At 44.4% G+C, this 14837-nt stretch overlaps 1 protein-coding gene across 1 annotated transcript in view; it reads right to left on the bottom strand.

Annotated features, from left to right (window-relative positions):
* Nucleotides 1-5967: 5967 nt before the first annotated feature.
* The window catches only part of AGBL1 (AGBL carboxypeptidase 1), a 246308-nt gene continuing 237438 nt past the window's right edge, over nucleotides 5968-14837 (bottom strand). The window contains exon 22 of the mRNA XM_071442058.1: nucleotides 5968-8259. Within this exon, the coding sequence (XP_071298159.1) occupies nucleotides 7953-8259 (307 nt within the window). The 3' untranslated portion in view covers nucleotides 5968-7952. The remainder of the gene's footprint in view (nucleotides 8260-14837) is intronic.

Below are 14837 nucleotides of genomic sequence, written 5' to 3'. Positions count from 1 at the left end.
GTGAGACTGTCAGAGCAAAGGGTGGGGCTACAGAGATGGGTGTGGGCAGCTGTGAAGCAGAGCCCTGTGCTGGAAAGGCTGAAGGTGAGGTTGGCAGATGTGTTCACATAAATAAAGGTGTATGAACATGCAGCTGAACGTCAACAAAACTATATGGGATTTTCTGAAAAAAACAAATGGATTTTCCATTGTATTTTCTCAGTTATTTAAGTAAAATGATGCCCTGCAAGCATGACTGTGGGATTTCTTCTTGGGGTGGGTTTAGAGCTAGGAATCCAGTCTGATCTGGTATTTTAACTTCACTCAGAAGTTAACAAGGCAAGGAGTTAGCTCAACAAATGATCCTTTCCCAGTATCTCAGGATGTAGATCCTGTGGGGGTGCCTGTTTCTCTGCACTTACCCTGTACAGAATAATTTAGACTAAATCACAGAATCACAGGATGGGTAATGTTGGAAGGGACAACTGGAGATCTTCTGGTCCAACCTCCCTGCTCCAGCAGGGTCCTCCAAAGCACATCACTCAGGACTGTGTCCAGATGGCTTTTGAATATCTCCAGGGAAGGAGAATTCCCAGCCTCTCTGGACAAACTGTTCCATTGCTCGGGCGCCCTCACAGGAAATAAATTCTTCCTCCTGTTCAGGTGGAACTTCCTGTGTTCCAGTTTCTGCCCATTGCCTTTCATGCTATTTCTTGGCACCAGGAAGAAGAGCCTGGCTCCATCTCTGTGACACCCTCCCTTCAATACTGAGAGACATTGACAAGGTCCTCTCTCAGCCATCTCTTCTCCACGTGCCTAACTTCTAGAAAGCTAAAGTTCTTGGAGATGAAACCTGTCTCTCATAAGTAATTCCTCAGCTAATGTGCACCTTCCTTACAAATACTTCATATAAACCATATTACTTTAATTCTTTATGAAAAGAGAGTATTTAAAGCTTTCCTAAAGCAAAGACATATGTTATCCTCTAAGCCAATTAGCCAATAAAAGAAAGGAATTAGATCAGCTTGACAAATCCATGTTGATTCTCTTTTACCACCTTCTTATCCTATACCAGCTAATGAATTGTTTGTTTCATAATTTGTTGAGGTTTCTCAGTGACTCAGCTTTGCTGGCTGATTTAAATTTCCTGGCTCTTTGGTTTTTTTTCCTATTCTCACAAACAAATACCCTATTTGCCCTTTTCAACTCTAAAGAACCCTCCTGATACAGGAGAACTTCTTGAAGTGCATTCCTAAGTGTTCACAGACTGTTTTCTCTGGACAGCCTGCAGGGGAATTCCCCCAGGTCAAGCAGTTTGAATTCACTCACTCAGTGTGAGGGTTCTTTAACTCACACCCCTTGGCTCTGGCCCATTCCCATACCCCAGTCAGTGTGACTTTTGTTATATTTATCTAGCACTGACTGTTTTGGTGATAAGGGGAGTCAAATGGGCAATGATGACTCCAACCCTTTGCTCTTCTCCTGTGGTACATAGTTTTGCAGTTTTATTCCTTCTAGCATTTTTATAGCATATTTATAGGATTTCTTTTTCTTCCCTTGTAGCCACCTCAGTTCATTCTTTACCAGGACCCTTCTGATTTCATCCACACGTGCTTTGGTGTCATTCTCTTCTCATTCCTCGTCTGCTGCTGCTTGAACTTTCAAAAAACAATTAATTTCTCATTTTAAGGCATTAATGAGGTCCTCACACACTTTTGGTGTTTTTCTTTTGTTCTATTCTTCTTTCTGCCTTAGGAGATCTCAGTCATTGCACCTCTGCTCTAATCTCTAAGTCAGCGCTTGCTGGCCTCTATTCCTTTTTCCTTGACTCAACCTACCAATTCCCTGATGTTTCACAGCCAATTAATCCTTCTTCTGCTGTTCCTACTTTCTCTTTTCCATGTGTCTGGGAAGCTGATTAACTCATAGCTTGGTATATGTACTAAGGCTTTATATTCTTCCTGTTTAGCCCTTACACTCCTAGCCCTTGGGCAGAGACATTTCAGATGTTTACCAGATTGCTCCATTCTTCTCCCAAGTGCCTCATTTTCACCTCTATTAAATTTCCCATTTTCCTAACTCACTAACCAGCATGCTGCCTTGGTTCTTGGAAGACTGCTGCGCTGTAAAAAAATCCAAAGATTTGTCGACACTGTCCGTGCTTTCACCTCAAGGATTCGTCTGGCCCACCTGTGCCACCTTCCACAGAGACCAAAGGAAACACAGCAGCCCCTGGAAAGGAGTTAGCAGTGATCCCGGCAATGGGCAGGATTTTTATTTCAGTGATGGCAGATATATGAAGGAAGCAGCAATTAATCCTTCCTGTTTGCCTTCTCTAAGGATATCAAATTGTGTAGTAAACACTGGAGATTTAAACCTCTTTGTGACCCCTTTCACCGAAAATAAATATTAATAACCCCACTTCACAGACAGGGAAACAAACACAGCAAAGCTAAATGGCTTTTTATGGAAATGCCGAGGCCAAGGCAGGAGCTGCCAGAGCAAGCATGGAAACCATTCAGGGAGAGCCGTCAGCCAGGCCTTAAGGAGCAAGGGGGCAGAAAACAGGGTTGTGATTGCAATTACATCAGCTGGTGAGGAGCCAGCCCCTCAGTGCCCAGAGCTCAGTTAGCCAAAGGCTGTGGCAGTTTGCTGACACTGGAGTTATTGCCAGAGCATCCAACTGATGATTGTTTTTAGTGGTAGATTTGTCTTCCCTCTCACTGGTCCATGCATGAGCGACAAGCAGCTTAATTAAAGGCTAAAAAAGCCCCTGATGCTAAAATAGCTGCCTTGCCATCTTTCTGGAGATGGTGCTAGACTCATAGCAGGGCACTTCTTTCTGCCTTCTCCTTTTTCTCTCACTCCCTCGTGTTCCCTCACTTTTTAAAAGTGAAATAAAAGAAGCAGGAAAAACGAAAATATGAAGAAAGTAGCCACAAACTGCTCCATCAACAATAATATGCCACGGATCTTCCAGGACTGGTCTGAGGATGTGAGTCCCTGGAGAGAAAGCCCAAGGGCAGGGATGATAGAGGCTCAAGCCTCATGAAAAGCACTCACAGACCCCAGAGCACAATGCAGCGCTGAGGATACGGACTTGGCTGCCGTTTATGGAGTGGGGAATACAGTGGCAGATTTATTCTACAGTAAAGAGGGTTGTGTCTTGGTAGCACTAATACTGACACATTATCTGGGGACGGAAGAGGATGCACAAATAGGAACAATTCTCCCATTTCTCTGCCTGTGTCTCCCCCAAATGCCCCCTACTCCTATTTCCTCCTGTTCTCTTCATTCCTCTCCTCGCACTGAGTCCTCTCCTTCCTCTCTGATTTATACCTTATTTCTTTAACATTGTCCTTCATCTTTTCCCAATGCAATTACATGGACAGAGTATATGGACAAAATCTCCAAGATTTTGCATATTATCTTCAACTGGATAAGCCCTATGTCCAGCCCTCTGCCTGGAAAACCATAAAAGTGTTTTCAAACAGAGGGTCAAATCCTGCTCTCACTAAAACAGGAGTGAAAGTTTCCACACTGTAAGGACCAGGCCATGGGACAGGATGAGCTGATAACAACCTGACAGAAGAAGCTTTTAAAATTATCTAGCACAGCTCAAAGAGAAATGTCCTAACAAATGATCACTGCTCATCACTGAGGTGGAAACCATCAATGGCAACTTCCACCACAGTCCTGCACAGGGTAATTCCAGCTCCCCTCTCATCAGCTGAAATCAGTATAGAGCAAACACCTGAGCAGCTTTTTATCCTTATTTCCCCCCCTCCTTATTCCAAAAACATGCACCCACTTTCACTACTACTATATTTGCCATTTTTATCTCAAAATGGAACAGAAACTGGGAGAACAAACAAATTGGTCAAGAGCACATAAGAGATCTGTGGCAAAGAAAGAAATACAATATGAGTGTCCCAGATTGCTGCCAAACAGTCTCTGACTCAGGCTTTGCATCTCTAAGGGATGGATAGGGGCAGTGGATCTTGTCCAAGGACAGATAAGACAGGAGATAGCTCTATCACCCACATCTCTGCTGTTTGGCAGCAGCAGAGAAGCAGTGGAGGAGCAGGGCTGCTGTCTTTCCCCCTCCTTAATCTGCTTCCTGCCTGCTTCAAAAACAACCCAGTGCACGGTTGTTTATTATTATTATCACTGTTATTTTCCAGAGTGCTGTAAAACTATGGGATAGAGCACTCTGACAGCCTCATAACAAACAGCAGATAAAACTAATTAGATTTTGTTCTTCCTTCAGTTTGCTGACTTGATTCTTTCTTCTTTTTATTGTTTAATTATTTATTTTTTTAGCCCAGAGGTTTACACACACACATGTATTTCACTAGGCACTGGCAAGGCATCCTTGGGATCATCTCTGGCAGGAAAGGGCTATTGTGGCCAGGAGACCCAGGAGCTGGAGAGGGGCTGAGACAGAGGGTGCAGTGTAGTGCAGGGCTCAGCTCAGCATCTTCCACCCACGTCATGTCAACTGGAGGGGGGAGGAAGGAGAGCACAGCCATTCACAGCCTCTAAGAGAGCCAGCGTGAGACAAAAAGCATCAGTAAAAAAAGTTAATGTGCCTGGCAGGAGCCCAAAACTGCTGCAGCGCTGGGGACCAGGCAGTGCCTCTAAGACACCATCTCTTCTGGCCATGATGGGAGTATTTGGCTTGAGTCTCAACCTGACAGCCTTGCTGACTCTTGAGGAAGGACAAAACGGTGGGGAGCAGGGCGACTGCCCTCTCCTCCCTCTCTCCCTCCCTTTTTCCGTCGGCTGTTTCCAAATTCTTTGGGATTAGCTAGCGGCAGCAAGGAAAGGCGCTGCTCTCAGCGCTCCGCGGGCTGAAGTGAGGTGACGGGCCCGGCGCAGGGGACAAGGGCTTCATTCACTGCGGGATACCAAACCAGAATGACAAGTGTGCAAGAATAAACAAGGCTGGAGTTAATCTAAAGTTGTTTTACACTTTGTTTTATTAAAGTCAATGCACTTCCGTTCCTCTGTGCAGAGCCTAGCTCTGCTTAATTACCATGACTCAGGGAGAATTTTAATAGCGCGGAGCGCGCAGCGCGCACCGAGGCATTCTCCTGACCTCTAGAGGTCTGTCACAAGAAGAGGAGCATCCGCTCCCTCTCTACAAGTTCCTGGGGAAAAAAAAAAAAAAAAAAAAAAAAAAGGAGGCAGCCCACAAAACTGCTTCTCCTGGAGCTATCCAGGTGCCACTCCAAGTGCTTGGTCACCCTTGTGTCCTGCTGCACTTCCCCATCCTTGGGATGGGGGCTTCTCCTGCCCTCTGCCTTCTGCAGCACCCTCACTTGCTGACAAGTTATTTGGCACAGGCATGGGATGCTGGCAGGGAGAAAGGATTGACCCGGTTTTTCACACCACACAGCAGCATTTATGCAGGTGTGGTTGATGTCCAGGGACACTGCTCCCAGCTCAGCTGCTGCATCTGGATCCCAGACACTGAAAACACCCCAAGGACTGTTGCCACATTTCTCTTCACAGAGAAAAGCAAGGCACAATTCTTCCCAAGGATTTCTGAGATTCATGTTCTCTGAACCTCAGAGAAAGGGAAAACACAATTCTTATCACTTGCTGTGCCTGTGTTGTGCCAAAGCAGAGATTGTTTATCCAAAGTGATGGTGTTTTGTTTCCTTGGCCTGTCAGGGCCAAGCATGTGTGTGTCGGGACTGTTGGGTGAAAGTCACGAGATTCTGGAGAGTGTGAGCAGTTGTGTGCAGAGTGAGTGCTTGGCAGGTTCAGTTTAGATGAAATGTATATAGTATAGTATAATAAAGTAATTAATTAGCTTTCTGATATCCATGGAGTCCTCCTCATCATTCTCTCCCCTTCGTCGGAGTTGCCTTTGATTTACAATAGAGGACCTCTGCCATCTCCCCACCTCCTGCAGCTCCTAGCACAGGGGTCTCTGAAATGGTGCTACTGCTCATACACATTTGGCTCCAAACACACATGGAAGAGACATCTTTTATTATATTATGACTACGTCTGCACAGTTTAGTCACCAGTGTAGAATTCTCCCACTGAACTGAATTCCCCCTATCTTAAAAAAAAAACTCAGAATGAAACAGCTAGAAAGCCACATATTATAGCCCAAATATTTGCATCTCATTAAGGAAAATGCTGATTTAAGAAGATATGTTTTTCTTTGCAATAGGGTTTACCACTGGCAAGCCTTGGTAGGCACCCTTCAGCTACTCTTGTGGCAGTGTTGGTACAGAAAGCAAAGTGGGTGCAAACATGCATGACACAGATATGCACAACAGCATTTTTTACCCTGTGTTCTGGGGATGTGCTGAATGCTGAACACCCCAGAGCATGGCTTTTGTATGCTGCCATCAGTACCTAGCACAGTGTCAAGTTTTTGTCATGCCTACAAACACTGGATTTTTAAGTTAATTATACACATACATTGTTTCTTTATTAATAAGCTCTGAAGCAGTATTATACAAACTATTATAATGGGAACACCTGTTTCACCTCTTTTGTGTCCCTTCCTGTGAGCCACCCTTTTATTAAAATTCAGTATTGTGTGCAACAAGCTGCATGCTAAACCAAGCAGAACAGGACATCTGTACAGAGGCACACACCACACCTAATGAATTAGTCTGGGCTAAGAAGCTCAGCTTCTAAGGACCCAAGCTGCCTGTCTTTTGAGCAGCATCCTAGAGAGATAGAGACATAGGGAGCTCTTATGTGCTAGGGAAGATTTTAAGATCCATGGATACTGAAAACCAAGCAGGACATGAAGAAGCTTTTTATCTAAAGAGCAACCTCTTGCTGGAAAATATTGTCTAGGTAGTCTGAGGAAAGGTGCTCAGAAACACATCAGAGCATTTCATGTTCTGCACTAGAAATTCTCTTCAAAACCAGCATAAAACCAGGAAGATGACACGGTGCTTTTAATAATGCATCAATATTAATAATAATCATCACTGGTAATCACTGGAGTCCTTGCAGGCTGTAATGCTACACACACTCAGCACATTCATCCTTGTCCTTGAGCCTCACAAAGCAGTGACAGAGTTGGGAGCCTCTTGCATCTTAAAATTAGCTCCATTTGGATTCAGGGCAATTCCCCATTTGCAGCAGCAGAGTTTAAGACACTTGGCAAGATCAGGCAATGTGAAGTGTGAGCTGAAGTGACATGGCTTCCTGCTTTAGAGATACAGAACACGTGTGTGGGTTCCCTGTCTGTGCTGGATTCTCAGGAACTGGGAGGCAATTTTAGGAGAAATCTAATTTTTCTCCATTTGGGGATTAAAGAAACTGTTCTGATTGATGCTTGGGCTAAATTCACTCCAGGGTTTTGCCACCATCACTATTCTTTTGGTGAATTTAGCTCAGGTTTCCAGAGGATCACTATGAATTGTCAGTGCTGCTTTCCTTACTGTGGCACATTGGATTTCCCCTGCTGTTGCTGAGACACAACCATCTCAGAAATATGCACAGCCTGACCCAACCTGTTGAATGCACTGTAAAAATTCTGATCAGACAGAAATCAGAGACATGCTCTACAGCTCAAGAGAGAATGGCAACAGGGAGCTCTGCTGAAAGGCATCAATAACTGTCACTTCTCCAGGCAAAGGCCACCTAAAGTCAGAAAAAGAGAATCATCTCTGATTCCTTTGTCTCAAAATACTGTTCCTTAGGTCAATCTGTATGAAACCATGTACCAGAGGCAGCCATGAAACTGGGATTGTGTTGAGGAATGGATGACCCCACATGGAACCACCTGGGCTGGTGGCCCCTCGCTTGCCTCGGGTACAAAGTGTAAGGAGCCGCCCTCAGCAGATGTATGTATACAAATTACACAGACAGACAGTCAGCTCTCCATTCAGAACCAGGAGCAACACATCTGGGAAGGGTGCTGAAGCTGGCAAACAGGCAAACACGAGCAGTGACCCATTTTCTTGCTGCTCTGCAGGTCTCAGCCTTGCTCACACGGGACTGCTCTCAAACCCACGGCACAGCCCAAGTGCTGATGAGCCCAGAGGAAGAGCTGTGCTGTTGGGTGCTGGCTGGCTGGAAATGTAGAGCCCCCTCAGAGCCCTGGAGCTGCATGTCTGTCCTGTGGTTACTCCTTCATCTTCTGTCTCGCCTTCCACACACGAGAGGCACTCCTGGATCTCTTGGTCTAGCTCCAAGAATTCCTCTTCACCATCAGAGCTACTGGCAGTGTCATAATCAATCTCTTCTGCACAAGGAGGTTCATCATCAGACTCCAGGCTGCTGTTACTGCACCTTCTGCAGAAAAACCACAAGAGAGACTGGACGTCACCAAAGGAGGAGATGGTCTCAGGGGGAAGAGCAAGCAACAGGGAAATGCTTTTTCTGGGTTCAGCCTTGGCTCTGTTAATAAGGGATGAGGTGGTACTAAGCAAGCTCTGGTGTGTCCTTGTGCCTGTCTCACCAATGAGAGTGATAAAATGAAGAGTGATACTCACTGACCTCTCAGGAGTAAAGCATTAGTATTCCCAGCCCTATTACTGTTATTGCTAATACAGAAACAGACTGCTCTACATACAGACAATACCATTCTTGCCTTGAGGCACTAATAAAGGTTGCAGAAGCTGAAATATAGCAGAGAAGAAGGTATTCAGTTTCCAGAAGTCTGTTGGTTTAATCATCATCCCCCTTGCTGTAGCTCCACATTTAGTGTAAGACCTAATTAATCCAGGTGGTTGAAGTGCCTTGGCATCTTTTCCTCCTGTTCTGTGAATGCTCAGAGCACTGCTAACAAGAGGCAGTACAAACAAAAAACTGAGCCTCTTGGATCTTCAAGCACACTGTCTGCAGGGAGGGCAGAAGCACCAGGAGTGGCTGTGTTTTGTGAAGAACATGGAAAAGTTTTGATAGCTTGGCTTCCTGGGAAAGGGCCAAACTCAGAGTCAAGCCTGAATGGCTGAGGAAAGACTCAAAGTGGATGTCACAGCCACATCATCTGGCTCTCAGAAAGGCAGGTTACCCCACCTTGGCCTCCTGCCATTTACTCAAAGGAACGGCCACAGGGGCTTTCCTTGCATGCCCACTTTCACTGCATGAGTGGTGCATGCATTGAGGTTTGCCTGATGCAATATTTATGGCAGAAAAGTGACCACTAGACTAGATGGCTCTGGGGGTCCTTCTCCTCCCAGGCTGCCTGCATCCCATCTGGCCCTCAGCCCATCAGAGCAACTGGGTAATTTTTTGAGACCAGAGAGAAGCCTGTGTGATTTCAGTGCTGTCTGGGTCACAGTCTGGATGAATCAGGGGAAGAGATACTGCATTTTTCACCTCCAGGTCAATGTTTTCGATCAGACTCAGAGCAGGGGAATGTATTGCTTTGGGGGACAGGCAAAGGAATAATAATATTCCACCTCTGGGGCAGAGTTTTTTAATTTGTCCCGAGCTGGGAAGAATGAATGGCTTGGCAGATGGAGCATACACAGCTTTAATGTGTGGTCTGCTCACTTACATGCCAGTAGCCAGAATAATCTTCCAGCTTTCAGCTGTTACACAGCACGGCCAGCAAGTGATGTTTCAGAACATACTAAAGGTGTAAAGTATTGCTTTTGGATGTATTGATCCCTCCCCTCTTCTGCACTCCAAGAAAGGTGAAAGATTTTCCTAGGTCTGATCTTAACTGCAGAGTATTCTGCAGCAGAAACAGGCAGTGTCAACCCACATCTCCTTCTCAGGCTGATCTCTGGCTTAGTTTACTTCAAAGGCTGGGTATAAAGGATTTTCTGAAAGCTTAATAGAGCTGTACAGCTTAAAAATAAATAAAAGAATAATTATGCACTTTTACAGTTTCTGGCTCTACTTCAGTCTGCTCAGAAATCTGGGTCAGGAAGAACTCATACTGAAAATGAGGATGTGACATGAAACAAAACAAACAAACCAGGACAATCCTCCCAGCACAAACAGCAACAGCAATGGTCCCAGCTGAGTCTGACCAGTGGGTTTGATTTCTTCTTTTAATTTCCATATGCAGGCATTGCATGAATTACCATGATACTGAGTACCTATGATAATGTTCAAAGCTGACTAAACCCAGGGGAACCAGAATTTTCACTTATAAGCCCTGCTCTTGCAGATTTGCAATCAAAAAGAACCAAAGCATACCTACTTTCAATATTGCACTTGTACATTTTTAAGGAGCTGCTAATGCCATTGGGACAAAACATAGCTGTTACCCAACTCACTGATATTTTACAGATGGAGAAGCTTGCAGCCTAGGAACTGAAGGTCAAACATTTGCATTAACAGGATAATTGGGGGGAAAAAAGGTCCCTATTATTACTTAAATCTGAGAAGCCAAATAACAGGATCTTCTGAATTTTTCAATAATTTAAGTGATTTTAAGACTGTGTTTCTGACAAAAAAGGGAAAATGCCTCCTACCACAAAAATATTTTGCTAATGAAGGGAAGTCTGGAAGACAACAAACAGAGAATGAAAGGCAAAAAGTACAAACCTGCCATTTCTTTACATTGAACACTGAAGGGATATTCTTTAGGAAGCAAGCATTTATTCATAAAACATTTGTAATGCCCTTCCAGAAGTCCCTCTTGTTGTCTGCCTGCACAGCACACAAAACACCAAGAGAGCTCAATTTGGGGGGCAGTTGTGCTGCAGAAAGAGGTTCCCCATGAGTGAGGATGTGCTTAGAGCCTGTTTGGAGGTCAGGAAGGAAGATTTTCTTCCTCATTAGCTCTGCCCTTTGCTCCTTTGATGAGCAAGGCAGTTAGCACTGATCTTGGTAGTGGCTTCTCCAGCCTGGAGTGCCAGCCCTGGATCAGAGCCACCAGCACAGGTCTCACAAGCAGCAAAGGGATGGCACCAACAGCCAGCACAGGCTGCAGTCACACTGCTGACTTCAAAGCTGAGAGGATCTTCATCACCCTGACAAACTCCACAAACCAGTTACATCTCTGCACTGTACGGAACTTTACATCCCAATAATTCACTTTCTGCTGCAGAAGATTTAAAACACATTAAAATGTGTTTTACACACGTTACAAAGCAACACAAATGGGCTGGTTCCAAGCAGCAGGTTCTTCTGAAAGAGGAGAGGTGGCAGCTTGTGGCACGTGCAGGAGCCAGCCAGTTCCACCAACCAAGAGCCACTCCTTGCACGTGCTTCCCCACATCACAGGGACCATCCCCTTCCATGCAAATGGTGACACATGGTAAGGAACAGGGTTGCCAATATCTGTTGATTATTGTATTCTTTCCCAACAGAGTTTTGGGGGTTTGTTTGTTTGTTTTTAATCTGATCTTTAAAAGCTGGAAAAGAATTAGCGCGACAAAAAATGAAACAAAAACCAAAAGCAAAACAACAACAAAAAACCTACCCAGGAGACATGAAACATATTTATCAAAGAATAATGATGTTGTCTTACAGAAGGTAAACAAAGGGGAAAAACCAATGACACTACATTATAGAAATCCAAGAAAAATGTAGACTATGAATACCACTGAACATGAACACAGTGCAGAGGAGAGGGGGGAAGGCTGATAAACATATTCTACAGCCAGCAGTCCCCCAGCTTTCACAATAAAACATGGACATATTTGGTTGATCTTCAAAACCTGTGGCCTAATACCCCCATCTATTCCAGCTGATGGGAACCACAGCAGCGATTTGCAACTTCATGATGTGATAAATAGAATTTCTTTGTTTTGATTTTTAATTTGCATATTTACTCAGATATGACTTAATCTTAATTAGTTCTCCTTTTCTATGTGGGTGTGGTTTTTTGTTTGCTCAGCTTTGGAAAGCAAGCAAGATTTGGTTCCCTGTAAAATAATTCTGGGTTTTTTGCTGGCTTAATGAGAGAAGAAGGAGAAGGGAGCTCAGTGCCTCCTTACACGACTGGAACTTTGTGGTATGACTGAAAAACACTTCTCTTAGGTGCCTACTGTCAACCCCTCATTGTGAATCAGCCTGCTAGGACACAGCTGGAGAGAAAGCTCTCATGTCAGCTGTCCTGCTGAGCCACACCTCAGAGCACACACTCTGCAGCTGTGGTGATAAACTATAGCTGCACACTGCACATGGGCATGAGTGGCATCTCTCTCCCATACTTAATTTTCATCTACTTGTACATGCACTTCCAGGGAGTGGGGAAAACTAGAGAACCCCTGAGTAATTTCTAGCGATTTTTCACTCACATTTTGCATTGGTGGCAGGTCACTCACTCTCTGTGTATTCTGCTGGCTGGCTCAAAATAGAACCTTTCATTTATTTCTGCTGGAAAGAACGGGCACTGAAAACTGTCCCTCTTAGGGAATCTGTGACTGCTGCTCAGGGTTTCTGCTTGACCTTCACTTGACAGCACTCACAGTTGCAATGCATTACAGAAGGAAGTGGAGCATTTACTTTTCTTTCATATTGCTCCTCTCACCGTTGAATTTTGTTGCAGCCTTGTCAGAGAGAAACTGGAAGTGGGAGGGTTTAAATGCATCACATAAAAAGGAGGAAAAAGCAGAGGCTGGAGACCACTGCTGGTCATGGACACACCAATGATTCTCTCTGAAGGATGTATCAAAAAACAAGCAAACATGTCCTCAGCCTCTCTCTGCAATGAAAAATAACCTCCCCTGCCTGTAACCCTATTTTCTCCTTGTGTTAAACCTTCTCTCCATCATGGCATGTCCCAGTTCTTTGGAAGCTGCCCAAAGCAGGGATGTGGCTGTGTATAATGAGCCAAGCACATCTCTGATACAGTTCATAGACTAAATAAGGCAGGAAATAGCTTTACTGAAATTTTTCAAGAGATGAGACATTCTTGTGTGTGAACAGAAAACAGAAAAAAAAAGATCTTAATGTGATTTAACATGCCAAGTTCTCCACAGTTCAGCATTCACCTGAAGGGTGTGGTTTTTCCCCACTAAGGCAGGGAGTGGAGAGCCCAGAAAGTTCCCTGACCACAATTATCACCTGAGCAGAAGGGGAATTGCCCATTCTTTTCCAAAGAAGTTTTACCTATTGTATGAACAGTTACCAGTGCTGGTAAAAAAAGTGTCCTGAAGCTTTGAAGATATGCTGCCCTCTCTATAGTGATTTGGAATTGCCTTGCCCTTCTGGCTTTCTGACATTAAAATTCCATCTACATCACCAAATCTAAAAGGGATGTGTGGTCTTGCACAGTTTTGCTTTTGAGGAAACCATATGTTTTATTAAAAGCAGGAACACTGCTTCTGAAGGCTTGTAATGAATCTAAAATGAACCTTAAGCAGACACATTTGCAGTAATCCCAGAGTACAATTCTGCCTTTAATTGCTTCAATAAAGTAGTATTTTAGGACATAAATGAAACAACTATGATGCTTGCAGGTAATTACACCTGTAAGAAATACACTCCAGCAACAAGATGCCAGCAAAGAAGGGCTTTAATTTGCCCTTTGTGTCTGGATTCCGTTGCTACAAGATGCCTTGCACACCTTGTAATGACTTTCTAATTTCTCCTCTGCTGCTCAGCAGCTCCCCAGACAGCAGCCTGGCACCCTCCTGCCTGAGGAATGCCAGACAAGGATCTCTTTAGTCCCTGACCTCACCAAGGGAGAGACCCAGCTCTGTTCTGACGCAGGATGACTCCAGCTTTAGGAGCTATTGCTTTCCCCTCGTTGCTGCTGCACAGCAAACACTAATGATGTTAATTTTGTAGACTCCCAAGGGACTTCCCTTCCCAAAGATCCTTTGACAAGGACTTTTGCATCACTCAACATCTCCTGAGAAAATGTGTGCTCAGCCCAAGGCAGTGCCAGGTGCCCTGGCTCTCAGCCCACCTCGGCCCATCCTTTCACCAGCAATATAAACGTAATTAAACGTGGTCTTGAATCCTGTTTGCTGTGGCTGAGACATGTTTGGTCTTGTTTCGAGTGTAGGTTGGTTTTTTTTTTTTTTTCCTTTTTTTCTTCCTGCTGCAAATAGCCAAGAGAAAGGTGCAATTCATCGCTAAGGCTCGAACTAATTAGTTTTTCAGAAGTTCCCAGGCTAATTGTAGACTGCAATATTTATAATTGATTTGGCCAGATTAGAAATGGGTGTCTGGTGCACCAGTTAGATAAGTAAAGGGCAAATGGGTTTTATTTAGAAGAGAAGGGAAGACAGCTTGTAAATAAAAGGAGAGCATGAAGAGGAAGAAACAGGCTGACTCCTGGCCAATACTGTCCCCTAATGTTCATTCAGGCTTGCAACAATTTAGCCCTGGGTCAGCAATTCACTTGCATCCACCATAAACTGTTCTTATTCCCAGGAATGGCTGCCTTCAACAGTGGTGAGAAGGTGGCTGATGATGCTGTAGGGGCAGGGGAGGTATTGGGCACACATCTCTCATCACAGTTTTCCATTTCCATCTTAGGAAATGGAAAAGCCTTCAATGAAAGCAGAGAACTGCATTTAATTGAATTACACCATGCCATTGGGACAGCTTTGATCTTTCTGTGAAAGATGAGTTTGCAGACAGGACAAGAAGGCATTTTTCTCCCATTTGAAGGGTCGCTGACATTGCATGACATTCCTGGGTTCCAGGTATCTCAGCTCAGATCCAGGTGTGCTTCCAATGCTAACCAACAAAATTCACACAAACTGGTCAAACAGACTTGCAGGATGGAAAAGCTGCTGAGGGGCCAGAGGCTGTGGATTCAGTCTTATGAACAATCATTAATTTCCTCCTAATGGAAGACCAATCTATATATCAGGGCAAACGCTGCATCTTTAGCATTCTTATAGCTGTAGGCTTGTAAGCATTAATAAAACCCAGTGACTTGAACAGATACAAGTCAGCCACGAAATTAAGCTCCGGCAGTTGCTGCAGACCCCAAACATAATGAGTTT

The sequence above is a fragment of the Agelaius tricolor genome, unplaced genomic scaffold, assembly GCF_023055355.1.
Source record: "Agelaius tricolor isolate 1412-34295 unplaced genomic scaffold, bAgeTri1.0.p SCAF_16, whole genome shotgun sequence".
Classification (NCBI taxonomy): Eukaryota; Metazoa; Chordata; class Aves; order Passeriformes; family Icteridae; genus Agelaius; species Agelaius tricolor.
The sequence above is the reverse complement of the archived record's forward strand: the minus strand, read 5'-3'. Positions and strand labels throughout refer to the sequence as shown.